Genomic DNA, 16,286 nt, shown 5'->3' on the forward strand with positions numbered 1-16,286 from the left:
AATGACTTGCCCAGAGTCATGTAGCAATTTAGTGGCAGAAGTAGGATTACAACCTGGTTCTTTGACATTATAACCTTCCTTTGCTCCCCAGTTTATTGAATCCACTGGAGCTCTGGAATATTTCACCATAAATGGATGAAGATTTCATATATAAATCAATGATGTAAAACATGTAGCAAACATGAATGAGTTTTCCTCAGTAATAAAGAGAAAATGAGTGAGGATAACCGCAGTAATATATTGCAGTAAAATAATAAATGACGTTTATCTAGTTGCTAATATAACCTGGTATTCTTCCAAGGGCTTTTATTTATTTTATCTGATTGAACTCTCTTATTGTCCCCCTTTCACAGATGAGGAATTTGAGGCACAATGATAAATGAAGTAAGATGACAGTAATTTGGATTCTAAAGAAAGAGAAAAATCTGCTTTTTTTTTTTTGAGCCTTAATCATTTCTGCCTGCTTTCAGATTACAAGGGAATTTAGAAATCATCAATATCTTAAAAAAGAGAAGATAAGGAATCAATATAAGATGCATCTATCAATTTATTAAATAAAGATAGCTGGTACTGAAACAGAAGTACATTATTTAAATCGGTGGCTGTCAGAGTGTGGTACTCTGACCAGCAGCAGCATCACCAGAGAACTTGTTAGAAATCTAAACTCTTGGGCCCCACATCAGATCTAGCGAAGTAGAAACTCCTGAGCAATATTGCATAAACTTGAATTAACTTGTCCTAAGTGGAGGGAAACTAAAAGCTTTGAGTTAACATGCGGTCTCTAGGCAGTGGTTATTCAGCTTCTTAAATGTTCTTATTCCCAAGAATATCCCCTGAAATATAATTTTAAGCAGTGAGCAAGCACAAACTGTAACTTTTAAGATCTTCTAAGAAGCAGTGCAAAATACATGTCGATTTTGGTATGAATTGCAAACTAGGGAGCACATTTCTGATGGGGTTACCTTTCAGTTCGCTTCTACATGGTTATAAGTGCTTCATGAACGTATTTAGGGGGTCTGATGGGGATGTGTGGGCGATGGATTACAGTTCCTCAGTTGAGCAAAACAGAAAGATAAATGACTTTTATCTCCTGAGATCATATAGTACTGACCTTATAGAATCAATGCTTCAGTTTTCTGACAGTATTATGTTCTCAGAGAGCCTTTTTGGGCCAATCATTTTTTTTTCCTCCCCGTGTGGTGAGGAATGGAACAGACAGGGAGTGTTTAAGAGGCTTGCCTAATGTTTTACAGGGCTGCAGTGGAGCGGCAGGGAAAGGGGAAAAATAATGAAACATCTGAAGACAAGACAAAGCTTCCCTCCACCTCCAGCCCCCTGCCCTGCTCTTTTATTCCTAACAGAGCCTGAAGCAGCAGGACGGTGATTCACAGGGTGAGGCACGCAATCCTCATGGCCCTCCTCCTCTTCTCACATGTCCTGCACCATCACCTCACACGGCAATCACCGTAGCTCTTGCGATTTCAGTTTGACTCTTTTTATTTTTACTATGTATTTGAATATTATTATTTATCATACAATTATTAGTTTTCATTTATATGGTTTTTAAGGAACTGTGCATCTCTGCGTGTGATTTTTTTATTTTCTTGAGGTCAGATTTTTCTCCTGTCAGAGATTGATGTTGTTGACATATAAATGGGAGTTCATGCGGGAAGAGGGTGAGGTCTGTCACTTTATAATACAGATTACATTTCTCTAATGCATTTCTTGTGTTCATCAATGAATACCTATATATCCTTTTAATGTCCCTTTGTGTCAGGGATTGAGTGTTTTAGTAGTTATAATCAGATAAGTTGTTCCTTTTCCTCTGGAAGTTCTTTGCTACATTAGCAAAATTTTTGGCCAGTGAGAAAAGCGGAGAGTACAGAGAATTGGGAGAGTGGTCAGAGAAAACTTCCTGTAGAGGTGACACCATCATCTTAGTCCTTTAAAGGACAGGTTTAGAGAGGGAAAGAAAGGTGTTCCAGTTCAGCAGGGCTGCTTATGTGGAAATTAGGAAATGAGACACAGCACAGTTATTTTATGGAGTTAAAGTCCACTAAGTATAGCTGTAGTAGTATAGTGTGAAGAGTGGAAATAGCCATGACTGACCTGGGAAGTAAACCAGATCCCAGGCCCTTAACTTTATCCTGAAGGCTTGGGTAGCTATTGAAAGAGCTCTCTCTAGTTTATACTGTCTTGCACTTCCCAAGCAATACATTGTGTTCCAAATTGCCCTGTGATGTTTTTTGAAAGGGGTTGAAAAGGAGGGAGGAGGAACGGGTAAAAATGTTGAATATGATGCATTATTTTTACATTTTTAATTTATTGTACTGATATTTATCATACTGTGTACAAGGCATTGTGCAAGACATTGGGAATAACTGGCCTATTTCTGATGTTTTCCTAAAAAGATGATGTGTTGGCTGTTTTATCTTATTACAGAAGTTTCTTTGTCGGTTACATTTTAGTATAGATTTAAGATAGTTAGAATCCCAAGATTTTGAGCTTTCCTACCATATATTAATCATTCAGCATATAATACTATATTAGTATTAGAGCTGCAAGCTTATTTAGTGCAAAAGATGCAGGGTACTTACCATGTTTTAGGATGTCCTGTGTATGCCTGTGAGATAGATAGATAAAATAAGATAGATATACACTATATATAGATAAGATTGATATACCTCTATATCTTAGTCTTAGAAAATAAACCAAAACTTGAATTCCTATTGAAATTTACCTCTTATAATTCAATGGGGAATATTTTTCTGTGATGCTTTGTTTTTATAGATATACCTCTATATCTATAGATACACCTCTATATCTATCTATATCTATAGATAGATAAAGTGATAATTCTCTTATAAAGAGGTAGCAAATGCAGATATGCAGTTTTTTAAAAGCTAGCCATTCATACACACATCTCCTTAAAATTAAGGAGACAGTGGTGTAGTTTTCATATTTATTTTGAAGTTATTTTTGTAGCTCAGTTTTGAGAGAAACTCCTAGGGATCTAGAATCTAAAGAAAGACAGGTATTTTCTTAGCACAGATTAGTCATAACTCTACTTTTAAATTTACAATTACATAGTCGGTGCTTGACCTGTAAACCATTCTAAATGGTAGTATGAACTTCTTATATTTTGGAAAAGTAATTAGAGCTTATAATTTTGTAGGTTTTGTTTGGTGGGTTGATTTGTGAATTAAACCAATTTTTGATATGTGTTTTGATACTTGTGTATTCTAAGTGTCTTATGTGAAGAATATTATGTGTAGGCACATTGATATGTGATTATATTTCTTTACTCAAAGAATATTTCCTATAAGTGCTTATTTTAATTTATTAGCAGTAAAAGATCAGAAGTTATAGTTTTAAGATTGTTTTTTAAATGTTAGTGATTCTTGAAACTTGGTAAACAAGTTACCAGTTTGAGTCTTAGAAAATAAACCAAAACTTGAATTCCTATTGAAATTTACCTCTTATAATTCATTGGGGAATATTTTTCTGTGATGCTTTGTTTTTATAGAAATTTTCTTTTCATATAACCGGTTTGTTATTTTGTGGTAATTTCTGGATTTGAGTTGTTATTTCCAAAGTCTGTCTTGAAAACCTCAAAAATGTGTTCTCCAAAACCTTAGAAATAACAACTAGTACTTGTACAGGAATTTTAAAAATCAGCTTGCTTTTTCATACTACCAGTGTTCATAAAGGATAGTTCCATTCATTATATGATATAATTAAAATATTTTTGGTGCTATTTTCCATATTTGTTATAGTTGCATTAGGTTTTTAAATTGTTCTGTTACTTTGGGGTATAAAAAAATCTACCAGTTATGTTCTGTAGGACAGCAGAAAATAAATTAGATGAGGATTGACATTTTGTGAAAAGTGTTAATAATTCTCAAATTCTGCTATTTGATACTTCACTTAATATAATCCAAAGTAATTGCAGTTTAGTATTTATAATTAGTATTTCTTGACTTTACTAATCATTATTTATTGAATATTTATAGTACCTGTTAAATAGGAAAGAGAGCAATATTAATGTTCTAAATCTTGTGAATTTGAAGGATCAATTAAAATAATGTATACCCAGCATTTTTTTTTTAATTTTAAGTGATCTGTACATCCAGCATGGGGGCTCAGACTTCAAGATGAAGTATTGCATGTTCTACTAACTAATAAGCCAGCCAGGCATCCTGTGAAAGCATTTTGAAAACAATTAAATTAGGTTGTTTCTGATTACAAACAAGAAAGACCGGATTCAAACTCACCTTTAAAATAGGGGTACTTGTTATATATCACATAACAAAAAAATGAAGCAGTATGGTAGAGATTAGGCTCTGCTCTATTAAAGTGGGTTCCAGGTTTCTGCCTTCCCTTGGGCATCATCTTTGTCCTGATGCTGCCTGCTGCATTTTGACAGTGGCAGCTCCCAACTTTACAGCTGCACATGGCATCATCTATAGCAACATTATCCAGTAGAAATTTTTGTGGAGATGTAAATGTTCTCTGTTTGTGCTATCCAGTGCGGTAGCCGTTAGTCATATGTAGTAGCTGTTGAGCACTTGAAATATAACCAGTGCAACTAAGAACTATATTTTTAACTAATTAAGTAACCACATGTGGCTGGCTAGTGACTACCATATTGTTAAGCACCAATATAAAGCATCAGAGATCACTTGCGTGATCTAGAAACTAGAGTTTCTACCAAACGTTCTAAAATTAATTCTGTTATGCTGGCTTAGATAACATGCATTCACACTTGTTCCTGTAGTACACTAATCGTGGTGGTAAGAAGATGGAAAATACTTGTCTTATTCTAGCTAGATGTTCCACCTCTGAGATGTACTATGAAGCTACTGTAATCCAGAAAGTTTGTGTCTGTATAGGTGGGGATAGATATGTAGCTCAGTGGAACCAGGATACAGAACTCAGAAATAGACCTGTACATTCATGGTTAACTGATGTTTGACAAAAGTGCTAAGGTAAATCAATAAGAAAAGGAAAGTCTTTTTAATAAATGATGCTAGAAAAACTGGATATACATAGAGAAAAATAAATATTAGTACACATCATACCCATTTCTGTGGAATAAGGAGTATGCATAGGTGAGTAATAAAGGTGAAAAACAGACAGATTGGGTGTGGTTGATAGGGTGCCCTGAGTATAGAGTGTTTGACATTTGTCTTATGGGCATTGGGCAGCCTTTAGAGGTGTTTAAAAAGCTTAGGTAGTCAAATAATAGTTACCAGAATACTTATCGGGCAGCAGATTGTCAGCATTTTAAAAGTTGTTTATAGGGCAGCCTGGGTGGCTCAGCGGTTTAGCGCTGCCTTTGGCCCAGGGAGGGAATATTCTTCCCAGTAGATTCCCAAAGATGAGCACACAGCTTAATAATGTCCTTTAAAATTGAACTAAAAGCAGTATTGCTTACTTCAGTGTTAACAAATTTGTACCCATAAAACTTCATCAGGGGCACCCGGGTGGCTCAGTCGGTAGGACGTCTGAGATTCTCTCTCTCCCTCTGCCCTTCCCACACTCAAGCACACTCTCTGTGTCTCAAATAAATCTTAAAAAAAAAAAAAAAAAGGCAAAAACTTCATCAAATGTTACCCAAAGCTATTAGGAACAAAAGCATAGAGTATGTTTAAATGGAAAGGAAGTTTACGAATGAAGGGGATGTGATTCTCTCCACTCTGTAACACTGGAAATACTGCCTTTATTGCTGTATTGCCCCATCTTCCACATGATTCCCAGTATATATTATTTCTAGCCGTTAGAGAAGTAAACAGACGTACAAAGAAAAAAAGTACAGGTGCTTTTCTCTCATGTAGTTTAGACATTTCTGAAAAATCTCACAACACTAAAACTTGTACAACTTTGTGTTCTGAGCAACACAAACTAAAACATAATTGTAATTAAAAAGAGAGCTTGAACTGCTCAGTGAGGCAACTCAGTAGTGGCTACCACCATGGGTGTTACAAATGCACAAAATTCATTACTTGAGTAGAAATGTTGGCAACACTTGAATTAGAATGGAGATAGTCGTCTTAGGACAGTGCAGATGGCAGTGTAGCAGCGACCAGTGGAGGGTGGTGGAGGTTGCCGTTAAAGCAAGCATGGGAATGCTCAAGGCTGGGAATACTCTGAAGCCTTCGTTTTCAATTTTCTTTTTTCTTTCTTTTTTAAATTGCATGCAGTTAATTCATTTTTTTTTTTTTAAATACTCCTGCTCTCAGGAGAACTTTCTCCTTTCTGCTAAAGGTTATAATTCTCTTGCCACTTTCCTGGTTCCCTTTGCCTAGGAAAAAGTCCCCAGTGAACCAGAGAGACTTCTTTATTATACTGACAATATTCTGTATTTACCAGTTTCATAGCACCTAATTTACATTCCAAAAAACATTATAGTAGAGCAGGCTGTATTGTTTAATCATAGAAAGTTTTTTTTTTAAAGCACATTCTTCAGCTCAGATGAACATAAGTTCCATCTGAATAAGTGGCTGCTATATAAAGAAGATTATTCAGAGAGGGGAAGTTGTATTATTTTGCTGTCTTCTTTTAGGGTGTATAAAAGCTCTTTTCATAGATTCTGTTGGCTTTTGTTTCATTTGTTGGTTCACTGGTCATAATATACCTGGATATAGGACTCAATAGGTATGGATTCCAATGTGCTTATTCATAATCATGGTAAAGATTTCCAGTGTTTTCTATGACCTGCATAATTACTTTCATACGATTTGGTATCTTTATAAATCATCGCTCCCAATATCTTTCACTATCATGTGAAATTGAATGTTCAGTGAGGCAACTTAGTGTAGCTAGTGGCTACCACAGTGGGTATTATAGACATATCTGAGATTAACTTTGTTCTATTCTTTTTATTGAGATATAATTTACAGACCATAAAATTCATCATTTAAAATTATACATCTGTGGTTTTTAGTATATTCAGAAGTTTGTGCCACTATGACTACTAATTCCAGAACATTTTCATGAATCTGAAAAGAAACTTGGTACTCATTGACAATCATTTCTCAACTCCCCTTACCACCTCATCCTGGCAACTGCTAACCTTTTTTCTGCATCTATGGATTTTCCTATTCTGAATATTTCATATAAATGTTCTCTTTTTGTGTCTGGCTTTTTCCATTTAGCATAATCCTTTCAAGGTTCATCCATATTGTAGCATGTATCAGTATTTCATGCCATGGCTAAATGATATTCCATTGTATGGACATACCACATTTTGTTTATCCACTCATCAGTTGATAAACATTGGGTTGTTTCTACTTTTTGATTGTTACAAAAATGTGTCTGAAACTTGTGTACAAGTTTTAGTATGGAGATCCTTTCATTTCTTTGGTAATCTCCCTAGGAGTGGAATTTGCTGGGTTGCATGATAGCTCTCTGTTGAACTATTTGAGGAACTTGACAGTGGAATTTTTGTGGAAAATGTGGAACTCTTTTCCATATTTAACTTAAAGATAAAACAAAAACATCATCAGAAAACTTTGTGGATGTTAGAAAATATTTGGTTCATTTTTTTCCCAAAAACATTGATTTTTTTTTTTTATTTCTGTTGTTGGACCAAGTTTTCTGGACCAACTCTTCAGTGAAGACAACTAAAAATACTAGATAAATTGTATAAAAACTTTATAGCATCAAAGAGCTGTTAAAGGACATGCCAGACCAAAATCTAAGAAAAGGTGAGAACCTAAAAAGTAAAGAAATATTTAAAGTCTGGCTACCCTGAGTCATTTGCCCATCAGGATAAAACAGTTGTAAACTAAGCTTCAGGTTTTGGTGGATCCAGAGGCAAAGAGTAAACCTCATTACTTCTAGGTTTCTGAGTCTAATAGATTGCTTCCCATATCAAATTGGGACCTTAGAAAGAGGGAAAAATCCACTGCCTTTTCCCTACTTGCAAAAGATTGCAAGGAGGGGTCTATTGTACTGAACAAATTAGGGAAAGAGGAGAATAATAAAAGAAAGAGAACCTGTGTCTCAAAGGTTGTAAAATAAGTACCAGCATTGTGTGGAATCACTGTCCAAAGTCCTTTAACACAAGAAGTCCACATTTGCCACAGGTAACTGGAAGAAGCAAAAGCAAATTGACACACTTTTTAAAGAAAGGCATCTTATTCAAGGCATCAAAAATGTCTTTCAGATAACCTTTCAAAACTATAGAGTATCCATCATACAAAGATGATCAACCATAAAAGAAAATAAGGCATAAACAAAATGCAGAAGAAATAGCAGATACTGATGTCTGAATACTTCAGATACTCTTATTATATTCATAGATTATAAATAATTTCATTCTAATAAGCTTGCAAACGTGTATAAGAAATGGGAAATTATAAGAGAGGTGATAAATAGATTTGAATGAAATACTTAGAGCAATGAAAAAAACAGAATAACCAAAATGAAGAACTTAGTAGGCATGCTGGAATTATATTTGACATAGCTGAAGAATTTGTGAACTGAGGGATCCCTGGGTGGCGCAGCGGTTTGGCGCCTGCCTTTGGCCCAGGGCGCGATCCTGGAGACCCGGGATCGAATCCCACGTCGGGCTCCCGGTGCATGGAGCCTGCTTCTCCCTCTGCCTGTGTCTCTGCCTCTCTCTCTCTCATTCTATGTGACTATCATAAATAAATAAAAAAAAAAAAAAAAAAAAAAAAAGAATTTGTGAACTGAAAGAAGTTATATGGAGGCTTAGCACAAAGGGATGAAAAGGTAGATATAGGATGTTGAGGAAAAGGAAGATTGGTTAGATATTCTAACCTAAATTTTTCTTGGCATTCTAGAAGGAGGGGGAAGAGAGGATGAATATGAATGGGGCTGACACAATATTTGAAGAGATAATTACAATTTTCCAGAGTTGATTTAAGGAACTCAACAAACCCCATGCAGAATGAAAAGAAAAAATAAAACTATACATAGACATAGTGAAACTACAGAAAACAAAAAAAGAATAATTTCAACACAGCAGATAATCTTCAAAGAAGTGTTGACTCTAAATAGCAACAAATGAAAATCTATAGTCAATGAAATGATACCCTGAATATGTTGAGAAGATGGAATTTGTAGTCCAACCTAGAATTCTATACCCAGAGAAGACATCTTCAAGAATGAAGGCAGGACAATTGACTTGTGTCCTTGGGAAACCCCCGTTGCTCCCTTTCCCCTGGCTGGCAGTGAGGAGGCCACACTATGGCTGGAGTTACTATAAAAGACATGAACCAGCAGGAGTTCATCAGCGCTCTGGCAGTCTTCCTCAAGTCTGAGAAACTGAAAGTCCCTAAATGGGTGGGGGGTGGACACCATAGCATAAAGAGGTTGCTTGCTCCCTGTGATGAGAACTGGTTCTACACATGGGCTGCTTTGACAGCATGGCACCTGTACCTCCAGGGCAGTACTGGGGTCAGCTCCATGACCAAGATCTATGTGGGATGTCAGAGAAACGGGGTCATGCCCAGCCACTTAAGCAGAGGCTCCAGGGGCGTGGCCCACAGGTCCTGCACACCTTGTGAGGGGCTGAAAACAATGGAAAAGGACCAAGATGGGGCTGTAGACTGATATCGGGGACAGAGAGATCTGGGAAGAATCACTGGACAGGTGGTAACTGCCTCCCAGAAGCATCAGAACAAATGTTGGGTTAATAAATTGGCTCATTTGTTTTTAAAAAATAAAAGCAAAATACCTGTGTATCAGTTTTGCAACTAAACCACATCAGGATTTTGGAGAAGGGGTTCAAAACCCAAGTCAGATTGCTTTACTAAGAAAGCAGTCTTCATGGGAACATCAAGTAACCTTCACAAGCTTCATGTGGACAGTGACCTATGTCCATGTCATCAGTGAACATCAGAACCTAGTAGATGCTCTCAATAAGTTTTGTTGGATTAAAAGGAAAACAAAGAAGGCAAATTAAGTCATTTGTACAATTTAAAAAATGGCACACACAAGGAACAGATGATGAAAACCAGGAGCCTAGAGTTTTGAAGACACACTTTCCTGATTTTACAGTGCCTTGAGGACCAAGTTTATCAAAATATTTATGTGTGGAGATTTACAACAGAATTGCATTATCCCTGTTCATAAGCTGAGGCTAGTCCAATATCAAATTTCTGGGAGTTAACGGTCCCCACAAAACTGTTGGTTTTGCTCAGGGCTGAGAGGAGGAATACCATTACCATTTGCTGCAATCTCTGCAGTCAAACTTAGGAATATCATACAACTGGATAAGGCCTTAAAATTCAGAGAAGCCATAGCTTGACTACCACATACTTCTTTCTGAGGAAGATAGGAAAAAAATTATGGAGGAACTGGAGAAGGACCGTGAAGGCCGTGCCTGCAACTCCCTGCATAAGTAATATGGTATCTTCCCAAAGTTGAAGTGGTTCCCGATCACAAGGCTCTCTGCATTCTCCCTTTCATATGTTGACTGATTAATGCAGTCGGTTGAACCAGGTGAAGTAGGATAGTGGGAAGAGCACTAGACTGGACATCAGAAGATTTAGGTTCTAGTCCAGTTCTGCCACTTAATAGCTGTGTGATGTAGTATGGTTGAAGGGGGAGTAGTACTTGGGTCTCTCCTAAGCTTCATATTCTCCTCTGTAAAGGTGAGAAGCAAACTAGATTACAAAGGTACCATTTAATTTTTTTCATCAACTATTTTAATATACTTTTTTGTGTGCACACAAAATCTCAGGATCCTGTTGTGCCTCAAAAGTTTTTGAGGACAAAAACTGAGGACAAAAGTGCCTCAGTGGACAAATTTTCAGAAAAATACAATTTAACAAATGGAATCATGAAACTATAGACAAACTGAAAAGTCTTATTGTCAAGGTTACCGCAAAGGAACTCCAAATCCAGGTGGCTTCATAAGCAAGGACTAACAGATTTTTAGGGAAGAAATAATGCCAGTATTTCACAGACTCTACCAGAGAATAGAAAAAGAAGAAACACTCTTTTCCCCATTATATAAGCTAGCCTAACCTTGATAGCAAAACCAGGAAGGAGAGTTCTAAGAACAATCAGAAGTCAGCCTCACTGAAAATAATTATAAAACTCCTAAACAGAATATCAGTCCACTTCTTTGAGTTCACATCTTTTTTTAGTGGAGACAGTTACTTTCACATGGATCCATTTTCTCTACTGCTTGGGCACACATAGACTTATCAGCCTCCCCATGGGAGTGGCCATGTGGCTGAGTTGGCCAATGGAATGTGAGTAGAAGTGACACATGCCGCTTCTAGGTCTGATCTGTAAAATACCTCCCACATGATCTTCATACTCTTCCCTCTTTGCCAGCCAGGTACATAGAATTATGAGGGGAACTTTTTTTTTTAAGATTATTTATTTATTTATTCAGAGAGAAGGGAGGGAGAGAGAGAGGCAGAGACACAGGCATAGGGAGAAGCAGGCTCCACGCAGGGAGCCCAACGTGGGACTCGATCCCGGGTCCCCAGGATCACACCCCGGGGTGCAGGCGGCACTAACCGCTGCACCACCGGGGCACCCAAGAGGGGAACTATTGATGTCTTGTGTGTGGAAGCACAAGATAAATGAGTCTAGGCTCTTGGATAATCTCATGCAAGTCTCTCTGAGATAAGAAACCCTCTTTTGGCTTTGTAAAAATAAGCTTCATTGTATTAGGCCACTGAAATTTGTGTTTGTTAAAGCATCTCATGTTACTTTATGCTAACTAATAAATTATATACAGCAGTATGTAAAAGGGATAGTATAGCCTAAGTAGGCTTGATCTCAGGAATGCAGGGTTGATTTACCAGAATTATCCCATTATTGTGGACTGGAATTCTCAATATTTATACTTCTGTGCCACAGAAAATAATCTTCGTAGAGTCAAAGAACTGCCAGTCAAAATCCCAAGGGTTTTTTTTGTTTGTTTTAAGAATTTAACAACTGATTCTGAAATAAAGGGAAGTTGAAGGGGAAAAGGACAGCCTGAAGAATAACAATGTGAGAGAGTGTGCTATACAATATATTGAGACTAATTTTAAAGTTGTAATAACGAAGATACTGTGACAATGGTACAAATATCAATTGCCAACCATAGCAATGAAGTAATAGCTCAGAAACAGAATCATGTGCATAAGTGGATGTGATCTATAACCATAGGGGAAAAAAACAAACTCTAATTGTGCTGGGACAATTGGATATATAGGAAAACAATTAAGGGAACCTACCTCATACCATACATAAAGTCAACCTCCAGGAAGATTATAGACTTATAATTTTATCATAAGGCAAAACTGAAAGCTTTTTAGAAGATAATATAGGAGACCTCTGTCTTCATGATTTTGAGGTAGTGCAGGATTTCTTACACAAGACATAAAAACTATAAAGGAAAAAATTGATAAATTTGACTTTGTTAAAATTAACCTGTTTTTATCTGGGGGCAGGTGGTTTTTTTTTGTTTTTAAAAACACAATGAGAAAAGATTTTTGTAATGCATAAAGTTAACAAAAGACTTACATTGATAACAAACTTAAAAATGACAATAAAGCAATAAGACAACTCAGTAGAAAACTTGGGAAGAACTTGAACAGGCACTTATAGGAAAATTCAGATAGCTAATAGGTATGAAATGTGCTTCATTTCCTCAGTAATCAGTGAATGCAAATTAACTCTTTATTGCAGGTAGAAATGTACTTTGATACAATTTTAGTTGACCCTTGAACAACTCTGCAGTTGAAAATCCGTGTTTGACCTTGTCTCCCCCAAAACTTTTTTTAAAAAGATTTTATTTATTTATTCATGAGAGGCAGAGACAGAGGCAGAGGGAGAAGCAGTCTCCCTTCAGGGAGCCCCATGTGGGACTCAATCCCTGAACTCCAGGATCATGCCCTGAGCTGAAAGCAGAGCTTAACCGCTGAGCCCAAACTCCTCCCAGACTTACCAGAAGCTTTACCAATAACATAAAAGCAGTTAACATACATTTTGTATGTTATATGTATTATATGCTTTATTCTGACATTAAAGTCAGCTAGAGAAGAGAGAATGTTACTAAGAAAATCACAAGGAAAATAAAGTGCATTTTAAAAAAAGCATCTAAGTGGGTCTGCATAGTTTAAACCTGTGGTGTTCAAAGATGAACTGTACTTTAAAAATGGTTTGTCATTATCTAGTATAAGATCCACATATTTTATAAACTTAACCATTCCATTCCCAAGAATACACCCTAGAGAAGTGTGTGCAGATATGCAGTAGGCTATGTGTCTGCATGCAGAAGTGTGCATAGCACCATTTTCATTTTAATAATGGCCAAAAGATTGAAGCACCACCGGTGTTTGTCTGGCAGTAGAATGAATAAAGTTTTTTTTTCCCCTTTGCAATGTAATACAACATTCAGTGAAAATGAACAAATTGGAATATATGCCACTCTAAGAATGAATGTAATAAAATGTATGATAAAAGAGGCAAGACAAAATAATACATTACCTATATTCCATTCACATAAAATTTAAAAGTAAAACCTAAATAATATATTTAGGGATATGTATATATGTGGTAATCCTATAAAGAAAATCCATAAAATTTTGTCATCACAGAAGTAGGATAGTATTTCCTGGAGAGGAGAGAGGAGAGGATTAAATGAATTAGAGATATATAGGTTCTAGTTCTAGTCTGTGTTTTGATTTGGTTAGAATTACTGGTATTCATTTTATAATTGTTCAATTTAATAAATTTTGATGCCCTTTTCTTTGTGAATGTTTCACAGTTCTAAAAAATTCAATGTTTTTATGCATTTCCAAATTGTCTAGGAGTATAAATGTCTTTCAAAATTAGCAACTATTATTAAAAAGGAAAAGGAGAATGTTCCTAATTTTTAAAAGTTCTATTTAGTTTAAATTCCTTAAAACTCAAGACATATTATTCCTTTATTTTAGGAGTGTTATATCTTATGTTATATCTAATTATCCATTCATCCAGTATTTATGGAGCACTTACTGCTCAGGTGCTTGACAGAAATGAGATTGAAGGTAGGTGGTGATTAATTATAGATTGATTAATTAGCTTCTCATGCATTTAAAAACTATGTATATATACCTTTTGAGTACTTTTAATTCCATAGTTTGCTTCTCAGTACTGTGATTCTATTAGTTTGGAATAGAATTTGATAGTTATAAAATTGAGCATACATTAGCAAACATTTCAGTCTTGGTAGGCAGTAGTTAAAAACACAATCTTGTCAGGTGTGGGCTCTTGTAAACACTCAGGCAGTACAAACTCCTGAGTCTAATATTTAGTGGCACATCTTAAAATTTCAGAAAATGCAGTCCCCTGGGATTTTTATCAGTTACTTAAGACTTTGTGTAGTTTAAATATTTAAACTTATTTACAGTGAAAAATATTATACTAGATTTCTTTATTAAAAGAACAAAAGATTATAGTATATATGTATATATGTGATAGTATATATATGTATTTGTTTATATCTATACACGTGCATATATAATTTCTATGGAGCATAAGCATGTCTAAAATTTTAAATACATTATTTTTTGCTGATAAGAATATAACCTAAAATTTTTATTTAAAATTAGCCACCTTTATAATCCATTTTGAAATATTTTTGCTCTTAAGTTTATAAAAAATTCTTTGAGTATACTTAGGGAAAAAAGTCTAAACCTTAGCATTATTTTTTCCTCAAGTTTCTTTTTTTTTTTTTAATTATTTTTTTTTATGCCTCAAGTTTCTTATCTCCTTTCCACCATTTCCTTGTCCTTTCCATCTTCACTTTCACCAACAGATTTAATAGTACAGACTAGAAAATGAAGTACAGGGCCTGCCGAGGAGTGTTATATAACCAGAATTCTATACATGCTTCCTTGAACTTGAAAGATAAGGTTATCTTTATAAGTAGAACAATACAACACTTGACTTTAAAGATCTTTGTTGGTATATGTACCATTATTTGAATCAATTATCTTTGGCCAGAAACTAAATAATCCTCAGTTATCTTACCTCCAGGTTTGGGATCCTTTCTGGGCTCAGGGTTCTGGAGGCACTAGCCACACTTGTTTTGGGAATTATGTGACTTAGATAAGGACACTACTAATATGTGACCTAAAGGATTATGACAGTTTTCTTCATCAAGGTTCTTTGATTATAAGAGGTAAAATCCACTTAAAGTAACTCAAACTAAAGGAGAATTTATGATTTTTTTAAAAGATTTTATTTATTTAAGAGAGAACATGGCGGGGGGCAGAGAGAGGGGGACAAACAGGCTCCCCCCTGAGCAGAGAGCTCAGCGCAGGGCTCTCTATCCCAGGACCCCAAGATCATGACCTGAGCCAAAGGCAGATACTTAAAACCAACTGAGCCACCCAGATGCCCCTAAAGGAGAATTTATTGAGAGAATACAGGCAGGTGGCACCCAAGGCAGGAAGAAATACCTGGTTTCCTAAAGGCTTGACATTAGGAGCTCCATCTCAAGATGTGCATGGTGTGTCATCTCTGCCACCAAGGCTGGTTTGCAGGTTGACTTTTGTGAAGGCACCATGGGTGGTCTTTATGTAAAAATAATTGAGGTTCTGGGTCCTTCTCAGGTATACATTTTTATAATAGAGCATAATTTCCAGATTTAAAAAAAGCTTCAGTTATGTAGTCTTTTGTCTCAGTAGGAGAAAAGGTTTAATGAGCCATGGGACCTTTGTCTTAGCATTAACATAAATGCTGGGTTGCATTGTTTATAGATGGTATGATATTTTCCTTATTCTAGAAAAGCTTGGCTGTTTTTTTTTTTTTTTTTTTTAGATTACAAAGTTTGTACTCTGAGACTGCTGGGCTCAAAATAAAATCCAGAATCAAAACCTTTGGTTGTTAATAATTAGACACATTCAGTGTAAGAGATGTTTCTTGCCTGCTAGTTCTATCCAAAAGCCCACTGGAGCATCTCCCAGCAGCTTTCAGAATATAGGCTGTTGTAAGTTAAATATATGTATGAATTTAAGAAATTATACATAAAAAATTAAATTTTTGTAGTTCAAAAGCAGTCAAATATCAACAACTTCTGTAGATCAGTCTAGTACAAACTAATGTCTTTAGATTGCCTTATTTACATTTTAACAAATTCATAACTGTGTTTTAGAAGACTTCAAAGATAACTTGTCACAGCATCCTGATCTCATTCTTCTTACTATATTTTTTTATCTTGCAAGTATTAATAAATACATATTTCATGTCTGTATAGCATCTTGTCTAGACTCAGAAGAATGTAAAGCAATCTAGAATTCAGTCTTTGACTTCAAAGTTCA

At 35.7% G+C, this 16,286-nt stretch overlaps 2 protein-coding genes across 10 annotated transcripts in view; both read left to right on the forward strand.

Annotated features, from left to right (window-relative positions):
* MEF2A (myocyte enhancer factor 2A) overlaps positions 1–16,286 on the forward strand; it is a 164,942-nt gene that overhangs the window by 106,646 nt on the left and 42,010 nt on the right. The gene's annotated exons all lie outside the window — the stretch shown is intronic.
* LOC129510151 (40S ribosomal protein S19-like) lies at positions 9,028–9,665 on the forward strand. Its single transcript, XM_055326073.1, has one exon. It carries the CDS (start codon positions 9,217–9,219, stop codon positions 9,580–9,582), a length of 366 nt encoding a protein of 121 aa, XP_055182048.1. The 5' UTR covers positions 9,028–9,216; the 3' UTR covers positions 9,583–9,665.

Source organism: Nyctereutes procyonoides, unplaced genomic scaffold, assembly GCF_905146905.1.
Source record: "Nyctereutes procyonoides isolate TBG_1078 unplaced genomic scaffold, NYPRO_anot_genome, whole genome shotgun sequence".
Lineage (NCBI taxonomy): Eukaryota > Metazoa > Chordata > Mammalia > Carnivora > Canidae > Nyctereutes > Nyctereutes procyonoides.

Coding starts and splice junctions, on each gene's coding strand:
- LOC129510151 (XM_055326073.1), top strand. CDS start 9,217: ATGGCTGGAGTTACTATAAAAGACATGAACCAGCAGGAGTTCATCAGC.